Source organism: Prionailurus bengalensis, chromosome A2 (assembly GCF_016509475.1).
Source record: "Prionailurus bengalensis isolate Pbe53 chromosome A2, Fcat_Pben_1.1_paternal_pri, whole genome shotgun sequence".
NCBI classification, from domain to species: domain Eukaryota; kingdom Metazoa; phylum Chordata; class Mammalia; order Carnivora; family Felidae; genus Prionailurus; species Prionailurus bengalensis.
The window spans coordinates 51,432,826-51,447,188 of record NC_057348.1 but is presented as its reverse complement, the minus strand read 5'-3'; the positions used below and the strand labels follow the sequence as shown (position 1 = coordinate 51,447,188).

At 39.6% G+C, this 14,363-nt stretch overlaps 1 protein-coding gene and 1 pseudogene across 2 annotated transcripts in view; both read right to left on the bottom strand.

The window, feature by feature from the left end:
* The window catches only part of FANCD2 (FA complementation group D2), a 64,673-nt gene that overhangs the window by 36,655 nt on the left and 13,655 nt on the right, over positions 1-14,363 (bottom strand). For both annotated transcript variants that reach the window (XM_043588090.1, XM_043588091.1), the window contains exons 12-18: positions 14,037-14,137; positions 13,523-13,631; positions 13,254-13,289; positions 6,997-7,140; positions 4,723-4,857; positions 2,559-2,690; positions 1,072-1,182 (exon numbers count right to left, since the gene is read on the bottom strand). In XM_043588090.1, the coding sequence (XP_043444025.1) occupies positions 1,072-1,182; positions 2,559-2,690; positions 4,723-4,857; positions 6,997-7,140; positions 13,254-13,289; positions 13,523-13,631; positions 14,037-14,137 (768 nt within the window). The remainder of the gene's footprint in view (positions 1-1,071; positions 1,183-2,558; positions 2,691-4,722; positions 4,858-6,996; positions 7,141-13,253; positions 13,290-13,522; positions 13,632-14,036; positions 14,138-14,363) is intronic.
* Positions 345-529, bottom strand: LOC122488882 (annotated as a pseudogene).

The window sequence follows — 14,363 nt, the reverse complement described above, 5'->3', positions numbered from 1 at the left end:
TAACAAAAAGTGTTGGTTGTTCAAAGTCACAGTCCAGTATGGATATCGCCACGGGGTGGCACTAACGGTACAAAAGAGCTATGAGCTATGACTGCAACCTAATCTCTAGTTTTAGTCCCTTTGCCTGACTTTCTCAGTAAATGGGGTCCACAAACGAAAGCAAGCCCAGGTGGCGTTCACGTTAGAAGCAGATGCTCCCTAGGAAACAAGGTTAATTCTGTGTCCCCACAGCACTCAGTACAGAACCTGAATGGCTTTTGTTAGTTCCACGGTCAGCTGATTACAGACCCTAATAGACTGAGCTACTTGAGGGTAGAAATTCTAATATACTTACCATTTCAGTGCTTAGTACACAGTAGGCATATAACGTTTGTGGTAAGAAAAGAATGAGTAAGTGCTCAAACTATGGCTGTGTACTTGATTTCTATTAGTACACAGGCTGGAGTGATTTTGGTCAGTGAATTTCAATTAGCAATAATCGCGCCTCGGATAAACCTCATTGGCTACGATACTGCCACTGCGCAAAGCTGGTCAGTGAATTTCAATTCAGTAAGTTTAAAGGCTTAAAGGTTTCTCAATACATTGCATGTTGGGGCGCCTGGGTGGCTCAGTCGGTTAAGCGTCTGACTTCAGCTCAGGTCACGATCTCACGGTCCGTGAGTTTGAGCCCCGCGTTGGGCTCTGGGCTGATGGCTCAGAGCCTGGAGCCTGCTTCCAATTCTGTGTCTCCCTCACTCTCTGCCCCTCCCCCGTTCATGCTCTGTCTCTCCCTGTATCAAAAATAAATAAACATTAAAAAAAATTTTAAAAAAAGAAAAAAAAAAAAGGGGGCGCCTGGGTGGCGCAGTCGGTTAAGCGTCCAACTTCAGCCAGGTCACGATCTCGCGGTCCGGGAGTTCAAGCCCCGCGTCAGGCTCTGGGCTGATGGCTCAGAGCCTGGAGCCTGTTTCCGATTCTGTGTCTCCCTCTCTCTCTGCCCCTCCCCCGTTCATGCTCTGTCTCTCTCTGTCCCAAAAATAAATAAACGTTGAAAAAAAAAAAATTAAAAAAAAAAAATACACTGCATGTTACCTGGATGTGACTGCTGGCTTCATGCTGTTTGCTAAATGCCAGTGTGCTCAGAATATAGAAGAGTTTTCGTATCTGCCGAGGGGACATATTATCCAGATAATCTAAAATGCCCTGTGAGAAAAAAAAAAATGCCAACAATAAGGCCAGCAACTAATATTTTCTTCCTTTAAATAAAAAAATTAAAATCCTTATAAGAAGCATAGACAGATAGCCAGGCATCCATTCCACAAAAGCTCAAGTTCTATCAAGCTGCTCAGAGCCCAAAGGGTTAGTCATCCTAACATACCTCCTAGTTCTCCCTACTTTCTCCACCCTTCCCTTCTTCTCAGTGAAAACAATACTCTGCCACAAGTTATATCTCTGACCCTATTCCTTATCAGCTTCCACTCCATGAATTACTTATGCATTCTCTACAGATGTGGAAGGAGTCACAAGGAAACTAATTACTTTTTGACCTTGGGCAAAACTTCAGTTTTATCATCCCTAATATGGGGATAACAAGGCCTACATAGTTACCTTTCAAAGCCCAGACGCAATTATGTCAACTCCTTGTTAAAAGCCTGTAATAGCTCTCTATGGTCTATAAAATAAGGTTGAAACTCTTTAGGGGCGCCTGGGTGGCTCAGTCAGTCAGGCATCCAACTCTTGATCTCAGCTCAGGTCATGATCTCACAGTTCTTGAGCTCAAGCCCCATGTCAGGCTCTGCATTGATAGCGGAGAGCTTGCTTGAAATTCTCTCTCCTTCTCTCTCTGCCCCTACCCGACTCATGCTCTCTTTTGCTCTCAAAAATAAACTTAAAAAAAAAAAAAAAAAAAAAAAAAAGCTGAAACTCTCCAGTGTGGTATTCGAGACTCTTCATAATCTGGCCCTATCCTGTGTCTTCCCAGCCTCACCTCCCAACACCCCTCACCATTTATCCCATTTGCCAACCATGTTAGCCTACTTGTCATCCTTCATGTATACCAAAGACCTGGGTGCCAGTTTGCTTCTGTTTGAACTGTCCTCTGCCTACATGCACTTCCTTTACTTTCTCCTATCAAATCATTCCCAACCTTCAAGAATCACTGAAATCTATTCGTTGAAGAAATACCCAGTTTCCTAGGCCAAGTTAATTTTTTTGCCAAGTATATCTGTAGCACTTCATCTTTCTAAAGATCTCTCATGTTGTATTTACAGTGACTTGCTTATGGACATAGTTCTACTATCACCAAAGGCAAGAACTAAGTTTTATATACAGAGCACCCAGAATAAAGCCTGCACACAGGCATAAAGAAGTATTTGCTGAATGCATTAATACATACATAAATGAGTCATTTCTTTCTATTATTTGCCCATCACCTCATCTGTTTACCATCCCCTCCTACCAATCACAGCACTTAATAGCTAGAATACAAATTAAATTGTTACTAATGGATTCCAGATAACTCTCAGATACATGCAAGAAAGAAAAACGACTCAATATATGTCACCAGAGGGACTAGATACCTTCACAAAGATGGCATTCAGCCTCATAGCAGATAGATTTAGAACTACCAACTCTAGGAGGACATCCAAAGCAGTATCCACTTCAGCTTCATTCCCACTGCAGATATGGGTCACCAGGGCACCAACCACTTCCTACAGAGTAGAGTCAAGAAACAGTGTGGATAAAAATATGACTGAAACCATTATGACTCAGGTTGATGCCTGATATCATTCCAATCTCCACTTGATGAAAATCCCAACCTACCCTATCATGTTGTCTAATTCTATAATGTAATTTTCATTCATGTTGGATTCAGAGGTTTAGGATTATGCCAATCTAACTATAGTACCATCTACTCTTGACTTATTTCTCAAAATTTATCTGTGAGCATCATCTAAGCCCTTCTGATTTTGTTCCCTGGAAGTCTTTCCCTTTCTTTTCTCATACGGGTTAAATACTACACTTTAAGCTATGGTTGTATCTATTAAAATGTATTAAAAAGATGGAACTTAGGGCACCTGACTGGCTCAGTTGGAGGAGCATGTGATTTTTGATCTTGTAGTTGTGGGTTCAAAATCCATGTCAAGTATAGAGATTACTTAAAAATAAAATATTATGGGGGCGCCTGGGTGTGCAGTCGGTTAAGCGTCCGACTTCAGCCAGGTCACCATCTCGCGGTCCGTGAGTTCAAGCCCCACGTCAGGCTCTGGGCTGATGGCTCAGAGCCTGGAGCCTGTTTCCGATTCTGTGTCTCCCTCTCTCTCTGCCCCTCCCCCGTTCATGCTCTGTCTCTCTCTGTCCCAAAAATAAATAAACGTTGAAAAAAAAAATTAAAAAAAAAAAAAATTATGGGCGCCTGGGGGGCTCAATCATTAAGTGTCCAACTTCGGCTCAGGTCATGATCTCACAACTCATGAGTTCAAGCCCCATATCAGACTCTGTGCTAACAACTCAGAGCCTGGAGCCTGCTTCGGATTCTGTGTCTCTGTCTCTCTCTGCCCCTCCCCTGCTCACTCTCTGTCTTGCCCTCTCTTTCTTAAGAATAAACCATAAAAAATTTTAAGAACTAAAAAAAAATCTTAAAAAAAAGATGGAATTCAAAGAGCTAAAGGATTTTAAGATTATTATAGGTTAGACTTGTATGTTTCAAGCACCCATGGGTCATGATAGTACCTCTAAGACATTAAGATGGTTCCAAACAAAATACCTTACATGCCATTCTCCCTTTCCTTTATACTACTGCTCCACAGAGGCATACAGTTTTCTCAACTGCAGTAGCTAGCTCATGCCAGCTGAATCTACTGCTCTGCTTTAAGATTCTCAAAATTCTTTGTTTTTACAAGTTCAATTCAAATGTTATAACATTGTTAACAGTTAAGTATAGCAAGTACAAAAAATGAACATTAAGGCACTCTGTTCTTTGTTTTCATAATCACTTTCCAACTTTCCACAAGTACAGGCTTCCCTCTCTACACATGTGCTATTAAATTTTGTGTCTCATGTTCGTAGGAATAGGATTATGTCCTCAGTTATTTCTCCTTCATTTGTTTTTCATCACAGTTTTTTCTAGAGAACAACTTCAGGATCAACTGGCAGCTGATTATTTGCAGCTAAATTTTAAAACTGGTCTTTCTGTACTATAAAAACTGCCTGATAACCCTAGCCCTTTCAGCCAAGGTTTACTCAGAAATAGACTAGATGGGATGTTCATTTTAACTCAGAGAATTTTAGAGCTCAAAATGCAGAGTTAGATCTTCTAGTCCAGTCTCTTCACTTTATTGAAAGTAGACTACAACTTAGTTTTCCCAACTCCCAGTTCAGAATTCTTTCTACATCAGTGCCTTCCAACCAGCAAGAAATAAACACGAGGCGCAGCTGGGTGGCTCAGTCAGTTGAGCGTCCGACTTCGGCTCAGATCATGATCTCTCAGTTCCCGAGTTCGAGCTCCATGTCGGGCTCTGTGCTGACAGCTCAGAGCCTGAAGCCTGCTTTGGATTCTGTGTCTCCCACTTGCTCTGCCCCTCCCCTGCTCATGCTCTATCTCTCTCTCTCTCTCTCTCTCTCTCTCTCAAAAATAAGCATTAAAAAAAAAAGAAAGAAAGAAACATATCACATGCAAGTCACTTGGAACTGCATTTCTTCCTGTTCCGTTCCCTCCTTTCCAAGGTAAATATTTCAACATACCTGCTGGCAGTAAGTGTCAAAAAAATTAAATGCATATTTGTAGAGGAGACTGCCAAACAAAATGATACTCTGGTCTAGGGAGTGCACGAAACTCTGAGCCAGCGACAGAATGGATGGACAAATATCCTTAAGGACCTTAAGGGGGAAAGAGAAGAGAGAAAAAAAGAAGCTGTGGGAGGAATTTAGTTAACACAGAACCAAGAGCTGCCAACCCTTATAGGATGTCAGAGTTCTCCTGACCAACTCTCACTTTAACTTAAGGAAACTTAACCTTTGTTTTACTCAAAATTATCCTTCATCATTGAGTCTTCTCTCAGGATTGGTGGGATTTGCCATATGGATTAAGAATTACCTGGAAGCTCAAAGAAGTTAAATTATAAGCCTAACAGCATTGTTCCTATCTGCCCAATTTGAGACTAGAATCCAGATATTCTAAATCCCAATTTCCTCACTCAATCATACTGCCTCCCTAGGCCTGTTCTGCCACGGTTATGATTTGAAATCAAAATATAAGGTTCAATACTAATTAATTAAACCGATTTCTTTTAAAGAAGATCAAAAAGAGAACTGATCATGTCTCACCAATAAGGCAGAAAATGAACATTAATGGACCCAAAGTAAATATAACTAGTTTAGGTCTAGCTTCTTTACTGATACCATCACAATACCAAAAAAAAAAAAAAATCTTAAATTAAGCACTGAATTGGGTGTAATACTTTGCTGAAGAAAATGCAATAAAAAATTACTTATGGTTTCTGCCTTCTAGAAAACCATAGCCCAAAACACGTATTGTTGCCAGAAATAAGCACAGAAAGGACTGTAAGATAACACAAATACTAAATCCAGTCTTAAATATACAATACATATTTTTTTAATGTTTATTTATTTTTGAGACAGAGAGAGACAGAGCATGAATGGGGGAGGGTCAGAGAGAGGGAGACACAGAATCTGAAACAGGCTCCAGGCTCTGAGCTGTCAGCACAGAGCCCGACACGGGGCTCGAACTCACGGACAGTGAGATCATGACCTGAGCCGAAGTCAGCCACTTAACCGACTGAGCCACCCAGATGCCCCCTAAATATACAATTTTAAAACTCAACTGCATATTCTCACTAGTTCCTAAGCCATACACCACTGGGTACCCAGTTTCCTAAAAAGGTATACACTGTTTATATACTGAAAATTCACCTAGAAACACCATTCCTAGTTTTAATTTCCAATTCAAAAGGTTTTTATTTCAACAGGAATAATCACCCAAGGGTCACTTTACTGAATGGCCAAAGAGTGATGGTTTAAGAGATGCAGAATTATGTCTCTATTAGCATTCCTTTGGTCCTGTTATACTCAGGGTTTTTAAAAACTGCTTATGGGGTGCCTGGGTGGCTCAGTTGGTTAAGCCTCTGACTCTTGACTTCGGCTCAGGTCATGATCTCACAGTTCGTGAGTTTAAGCCCCAGACTAGGCTCTTTGCTGACAGAGTAGAGCCTGCTTGGGATTCTCTCTCTACCCTGCTCTCTCCCCAAAAATATATAAACATTTAAAAACTGCTTAGAACAGGATACAGAAGGCAAGTTTGTCAAAGCTACAGATCACAAAGAGCTAGATAATTAAAATGTTTAATGCAAAGGTAAGATTCAAAAGTCTCAATCCACTTGAACAATGGGCTGAAACAAGATGAAATTTTTATATAGGAGCTGTAAAGCCTTCCATTGCAGGTTAAAAATCAAGTTATAGAAGTATGTAATTAGAAGACTTGAACTAAGGAGAGCCTGGGTGGCTCAGTCAGTTAAGCTTCCAACTTCAGCTCAGGTCATGATCACATGGTTTGAGAGCTGAGCCCCACGTCAGGCTCTGTGCTAACAGCCCAGAGCCTGGCGCCTGCTTCGGATTCTATGTCTTCCTCTCTCTCTACCCTTCTCCACTCATACTCTGTTTCTCTCTCTCTCTCAAAAATAAATAAGTATTAAAAAAAAAAAAAAAGACTTGAACTAAACTAAAACAGAATTTGGAGCTTGAGTTTAAGAAGTTCAACATGAACCAGTTCTGTGACATTTTTCCTAAAAAGATGGGACACCAGTCTTAGGTTGGTTTTATTAACATCATATTGTCTCAATCAAGATAAGTAATAACCCTACTATGTTTTGCAATATATTGAGCTGTCCAAGATGAAGATCCAGGAAAGGTGGTATTGTCAGGATTCCCATACTGGAAAGGAAAGGTTAAATATGACTTCTCTGTAACTTTCAGACTAATGTCTGATTCTCTGATACTTACCATGTAATGAATATAGAATGTACTCTGTAGCAGCTGTTCTTCAAAGCAGCCTGATCGAATCTTATTTCTTAGCACCCTCTCAACATACTTCTTTACCTGAGTATTGGTGCTATAGATGATGAAAAGTATTGCCATGTCGAAAATCTATTGTCAATGACAAAAGAGAAATAGTTTAATGTATCAGTACATCTATTTCCATAAAATAGTAGCTCTCAACTTTTCCCCATGAAAACAGAAAATGGGTGATACTCATTTGTTCAACATACTCCATAGGAGTATCTACATTTCTTTTCCTCACAAAACCCACAAATATTTTTCAGAGAAATAACTGCCACAATTATTAACCACTGATATCTTTCATGAAATCATTGGAATGTAAGTTGAAGTGATATTATTACAGAAATAACCTTGAATATCTTCACATTAAGGAACAATCACTAGCCAACCTCGGTATATATTTCATTATTAGAAAAATACTTTCTCAAAATTTGGAAAGACTGTAAATGCCTGTAAATATGAAAAAAATTAAATTCTTTTCTTAAATTTAAATTCTTGGGGCACATGGGTGGTTCAGCTGGTTAAGCATCCAACTTCGGCGCAGGTCATGATCTCATAGTATGTGGGTTTGAGCCCTGCACCGGGCTCTGTGCTGACAGCTCAGAGCCTGGAGCTTGCTTGCTTCAAATTCTGTGTCTCCCTCTCTCTCTGCCCCTCCCCACCTCATGCTCTGTCTCTCTCTCTCTCAAAAATAAACATTAAAAAAAATTTATTTCATTCTTAAGTTAAAAAAATTAAAGTCAGAATATTATGCAGCCATTAAGAAGAACAAGGTATACTATATTTTTTGACAGATATTCATGACATTGTAAAGTTTTAAAAAAAGCAACCTGCAAGACAATAACCATAAAAGGATTTTTCTTTTTCTTTTTTAACTTTTTAAATATTTATTTGTGAGAGAGACAGAATGTGAGTTGGGGAGGGGCAGAGAGAGACAGAGACACAGAATCTGAAGATGGCTCCAGGATCCGAGCTGTCAGCACAGAACCCAATGTGAGGTTCAAAGTCATGCCTGCACTCACACACAAATACACCTTGTATATAAATAGGAAATAATCTGTAAGAGTAATTATACAAGAAGAATGAACAGACAGTAAAGAGAAACTTTATTTTATTTACTTATTTTTTTCAGAAAGAGAATTGAGCATGCAAACAAGCAGGGGTAGGGGGTAGGGAGAGAGTGAATACTAAGTAGGATCCATGCTGTCAGCACATAGCCTGACCAGGGGCTTGAACTCACAAACCATGAGATCGTGACCATACCTGAAATCGAGTCGGACACTTAACCAACTAAGCCAGCCAGGTGTCCCATGGAAACTTTATTTTTAACATTTTTAGGTTCTCCCCAGTTTTTTTCCCCCAATTAGCTTGAATTAACTTTGTTTAAAATAAAAAAAAAGGGTTAAAGAGGCACCTGGCCCCTCTAATATCCTGAAAATTCACCTAGAAACACCATTCCTAGCTTATAAAATTCCAATTCGAAAGGTTTTTATTTCAACAGGAATAATCACCCAAGGGTCACAACACTGAATGGCCAAATAGTGATGGTTCAAAAGATGCCTAATTATGTCTTTATTAGCATTCTTCTGGTCCTGTTATACTCAGGGTTTTTAAAAACTGCTTATGGGACGCCAAACTGCTCTTTCTGTACTACAAAAACTGCCTGATAACCCCAGCCCTGATTTCAGCCAAAATTTAGAAAAGTAAGTAACTCATGGTCTTGGGGTTGTGAGTTCAAGCCTCACATTGGATGTAGAGATTACTTAAAAAAAAAAAAAAAAAAAAAAAATGGTTACAAAAGTCAAGCAGGCCAAAAAAAATCTCCTACAACTCAAGAGCAAAAGATCAATCAAAAGATGTACTGAGGATGTGGACAGACATTTTTTCAAGACATACTAATGGCCAACAGACACAAGAAAAGATGCTCAACATCACTACTCATCAGGCAAATGCAAATCAAAACCACAATGAAGTATCATCTCACACCTATCAGAATGGCTATTACTAAAAAGACAAGAGATAACAAATGTTGGCAAGGATGCAGAGAAAGAGAACCTTTGTGTACTGCTGGTGGAATGTGAGTGGTACAGCCGTTGTGGAAAAAGTATGGAGGTTCCTTAAAAAATTAAAAATAGAAGTATACAATCCAGAAATTCTACTTCTGGGTATTTATTCAAAAAACCAAAAGTACTAGGGGTGCCTAGGTGGCTCAGTCAGTTAAGCATCTGACTTTGGTTCGGGTCATGATCTCATGGTTCGTGAGTCAGGCTCATGATCTCATGGTTCGATCTCATGTCGGACTCGGAGCCTGGAGCCTGCTTTGATTCTGTGTCTCCCTCTCTCTCTCTGCCCTCCCCTGCTCACACTCTGCCTCTCTCTCTCTCCAAAATAAATAAACATAAAAAAAAAAAAAAGCAAAAAACCGAAAGTACTAATTCGACAAGATATCTGCACTCCATGATCCCTGCACAAGACATGGAAGCAACCTAAGTGTCCACTGATGGATGAGTGGAAAAACAAAATGTGGTATGTACACATATGTACACACATAAACACACACTGGAATACTATTCAGCCATAAAATGAATGAAATCTTGCCACTTACAACAACATGGACAGAATTTTTTTTAAGTTGATTTATTTATTTTGAGCGGGGGAGGGACAGTGAGAGAGGGAGATAGAGAATCCCAAGCAGGCTCTGCACTGACAGTGTGTAGCCTGACACGGGGCTCAGACTCACCAACGGTGAGATCATGACCAGAGCCAAGATCAAGAGGTGGATGCTTAAATGACTGAGCCACCCAGATGCCCCAATATGAACAGATCTTGAGGGCATTCTGCCAAGTGAAATAAGTCAGACAGCAAGACAAATACCTTATGATCTCATAAATAACAAAACACACAAAAAACCAAGTTCATTGACAGAACAGATTGGTGGTTGCCAGAAGTAGAAGGTGAGGCAAAATGGGTGAAGGGAAAGGGCAACAGAATGGCTCAGTCTGTAGAGTGCAACTCTTGATCTCTGGGCTGTAAGTTTGAGCCCCACATCAGGTATAGAGATTACTTAAAAATAAAATCTTTTTTTTTAAGTTTATTCGTTTAATTTGAGAGAGCATGTGAGCTTATGTGCCAAAGTGTGTGCATGCTCTAGTGAGCATGGAAGGGACAGAGAGGAAGAGAAAGAATCCCAAACAGGCTCCACACTCAGCAGACAGCCCAATGCAGGGCTGCAGGATCACGACTCCAGGATCACGACCTGAGCCAAAATCAAGAGTCGAATGCTTAACTGACTGAGCCCCACAGGTGCCCCTAAAAATAAAATCTTTAAACAAAAATGGGTAAGGGGGATCAAAAGGTACAAATTTCCAGTTATAAAATAAATAAGTCATGGGGATATAATGTATAGCATGATGACTATAGTTAATAATACCGTATTGCATAGATATTGCTAAGAGAACAGACCTTAAGTATTCTCATAAGAAAAAAGTTTGTAACCATGTGGTGACAGATGTTAACGAGACTGTGGAGAGCATTTTGCAATAAATACAAATGCTGAATCATTATATTGTATACCTAATACTAATGTAATATGTCAATTATATCTCAAAAAGACATTTTAATAAAGGTTAAGTGTTTTAATTAAAAAAAAAATTACTTGGAACATCCCTTCACTGAAAGCCCAATTCACTTAGACACCAAAATTGAGAATCATTATACTAGAATACAGCTATTAAAAATGACATAAAAACAATGCACAAGCATATAAAATGTTTATGACATAATGTCAAGAGAAAATCACAATACAAAATTATATTTATATAATAATTATATATCTGTAAAAACAGGTATGCAGGTGGCCAAGGGTTATGCAAAAATAAAAACAGTTGGGGCATCTTGGTGGCTCAGTTGGTTAAGTGTCTGACTTCAGCTCAGGTCATGATCTCATAGTTTGTGGGTTTGAGCTCCACGTTGGGCTCTGCGCTGACAGTGTGGACACTGCTAGGGATCCTCTCTCTCTGCCCCTCTCAACCTCAAACTAAATAAACTTGAAAAGAAGATAATCTTAAAGAAATAAAATAAAAACAGTTGTGTTGGGGTATTTTGATCCTACCTCCACAAAAAAAATATGGAGTTTCATTGTTTCATTTGGTATCATAAAGGTTTTTAAAAGTCAACAATTAGATAATCTAACAAAACCCCACAAAACCAGATTCCAACTAAAAGAAAAATCCTTAATGGGAACCAATTAGTGCATAAGAAACTTAATCACCTGGCTTCTTGACATAAGAAAAAAAATCCATAATTAAGACAGAGTCAGTACCCCTGTCTTGACAGTGAATGGATGGATTCACTCTGGTCAGGGTGACATGAGCAAAGGAAAGTAAAACACGAATGCCATATCTTGACAATGCCATTTGGTAAAAGGAAGAGTAATCTGATAGATACAGGGACCTGACTCATGCCCCAGGTGAGTCCTGTCTCCACTTCATCTTTTGGGACTTGGCTTCTTAGGACTGTAACTTGCCATGTATGTGTGAAATGTTAACATTTTCCCTTATGGATAGTTTAGGTTTATTTTATTGCCCAAATGAGTAGCAAAGACCATGATCTTCCAGGTGTCCCATCAGATTATCAAATCATCCCCTCAGATTATCTTCCCCAGACAGCTAATGTTGATTAGAGTGGCTACAGAAGGCACAGAAGGGATGACTGGAGAGAGGGAGAGGAAAGAAGAAAACTAGCTAGGATAATTAATTTCAAGCCTGCAGTACTTAAAAGTCATAGTATATGGCACAAAAACAGACACATAGACCAATGGAATAGAATAGAAACCCCAGAACTAGACCCACAAACGTATGGCCAACTCATCTTTGACAAAGCAGGAAAGAACATCCAATGGAAAAAAGACAGCTTCTTTAACAAATGGTGCTGGGAGAACTGGACAGCAACATGCAGAAGGCTGAAACTAGACCACTTTCTCACACCATTCACAAAAATAAACTCAAAATGGATAAAGGACCTGAATGTGAGACAGGAAACCATCAAAACCTTAGAGGAGAAAGCAGGAAAAGACCTCTCTGACCTCAGCCGTAGCAATCTCTTACTCGACACATCCCCAAAGGCAAGGGAATTAAAAGCAAAAGTGAATTATTGGGACCTTATGAAGATAAAAAGCTTCTGCACAGCCAAGGAAACAAGCAACAAAACTAAAAGGCAACCAACGGAATGGGAAAAGATATTCGCAAATGACATAACGGACAAAGGGCTAGTATCCAAAATCTATAAAGAGCTCACCAAACTCCACACCCGAAAAACAAATAACCCAGTGAAGAAATGCGCAGAAAACATGAATAGACACTTCTCTAAAGAAGACATCCGGATGGCCAACAGGCACATGAAAAGATGTTCAGCGTCGCTCCTTATCAGGGAAATATAAATCAAAACCACACTCAGGTATCACCTCACGCCAGTCAGAGTGGCCAAAAGGAACAAATCAGGAGACTATAGATGCTGGAGAGGATGTGGAGAAACGGGAACCCTCTTGCACTGTTGGTGGGAATGCAAATTGGTGCAGCCGCTCTGGAAAGCAGTGTGGAGATTCCTCAGAAAATTAAAAATAGACCTACCCTATGACCCAGCAATAGCACTGCTAGGAATTTATCCAAGGGATACAGGAGTACTGATGCATAGGGCCACTTGTACCCCAATATTCATAGCAGCACTCTCAACAATAGCCAAATTATGGAAAGAGCCTAAATGTCCATCAACTGATGAATGGATAAAGAAATTGTGGTTTATATACACAATGGAATATTACATGGCAATGAGAAAAAATGAAATATGGCCTTTTGTAGCAACGTGGATGGAACTGGAGAGTGTGATGCTAAGTGAAATAAGCCATACAGAGAAAGACAGATACCATATGGTTTCACTCTTATGTGGATCCTGAGAAACTCAACAGAAACCCAGGGAGGAGGGGAAGGAAAAAAAAAAAAAAGAGGTTAGAGTGGGAGACAGCCAAAGCATAAGAGACTGTTAAAAACTGAGAACTGAGGGTTGATGGGGGGTGGGAGGGAGGGGAGGGTGGGTGATGGGTATTGAGGAGGGCACCTTTTGGGATGAGCACTGGGTGTTGTATGGAAACCAATTTGTCAATAAATTTCATATAAAAAAAAAAAGTCATAGTATGTGAATGTTACCTTGTGTTCAGACTCTGAGGCAGTGCTTTCAATTGCCTAGAAAAATAAGGGTCACAGAAATATTATAACACATAAGTAGAACACGTTTCACCTTCTTCAGCATGCCCTGTTCTCTTATTGGCAAACCAATCTGCCCATGTGGCAATCATCTTCTATCATGTCTACTTGACTGACTTTTAACACTTTTATTTCCACCTTTACTTACATATCTGTCACTGATTGCCACCTACTTTCTCCTTAATGTTCAAAGTCACCAAGATCTCACTTACCTTAATCCAGGCTTCCGAAATGATTTTCTCATATCTAACAGCCGACTTTATTACATCAAAGAAGAGAGTAACACAGTCCTGACCGCTGTTTTCTTGATTTCCTGAAGAACTACAAGTAGCAAAAGGGGGAAAAAAATCATTCTTCCACTTACCAGAGACAGACATATAAGATCTGGATTCCTGTTACTAGCCATTTGCCTGTTTCAAGGCACAACTTCATGTTGTGGCTAATAACTTGTACTGCAGTCTAATAAATTTGTACTGCAGTCTACCTAGGATTTATTTGAAAAGCTAGAATAATACACCCAACCCACACATGTATACATGTACACACACATTACATGTACCATGTACACAGGATTTGAACCACTGTATGGTAGAGTACATGTCAACAATATTACTACCAGTATTTGTAGTTCCAAGTATTCAGATCTACTGTCCTGACTTCAGGATAAATGTCAGAAAACTTTCCTTGACTGTGTGAGGAAAAGGGTGGGAGGTGTTGATGACATACTTTTGTCGTCCTTTATTTTTCAACTTGCTTTGTGAGGCATGAAACCATGATGGCAAAATAAAATGCTGCAGATCCAACTTCTCCCGCAGCTCAGAAATTACCTGTAGAAAATAATTATTAAGCTATGTGTTCTGCCCTTTCATAGTGGATAGGCACAGTCCATTCCTTCAATAGAACCCTAACAATCTCCTGAAAGACTAAGAAAAATTACTAAATCTTAGACAAGACATCTTGAAAAGGAGAGCTGATGACAATAGCTAATGCAAGGATAGTATGTCATGCCCTTCAAAACTATGCCATTCAGAATTCCTTTAGGTATTATACTGA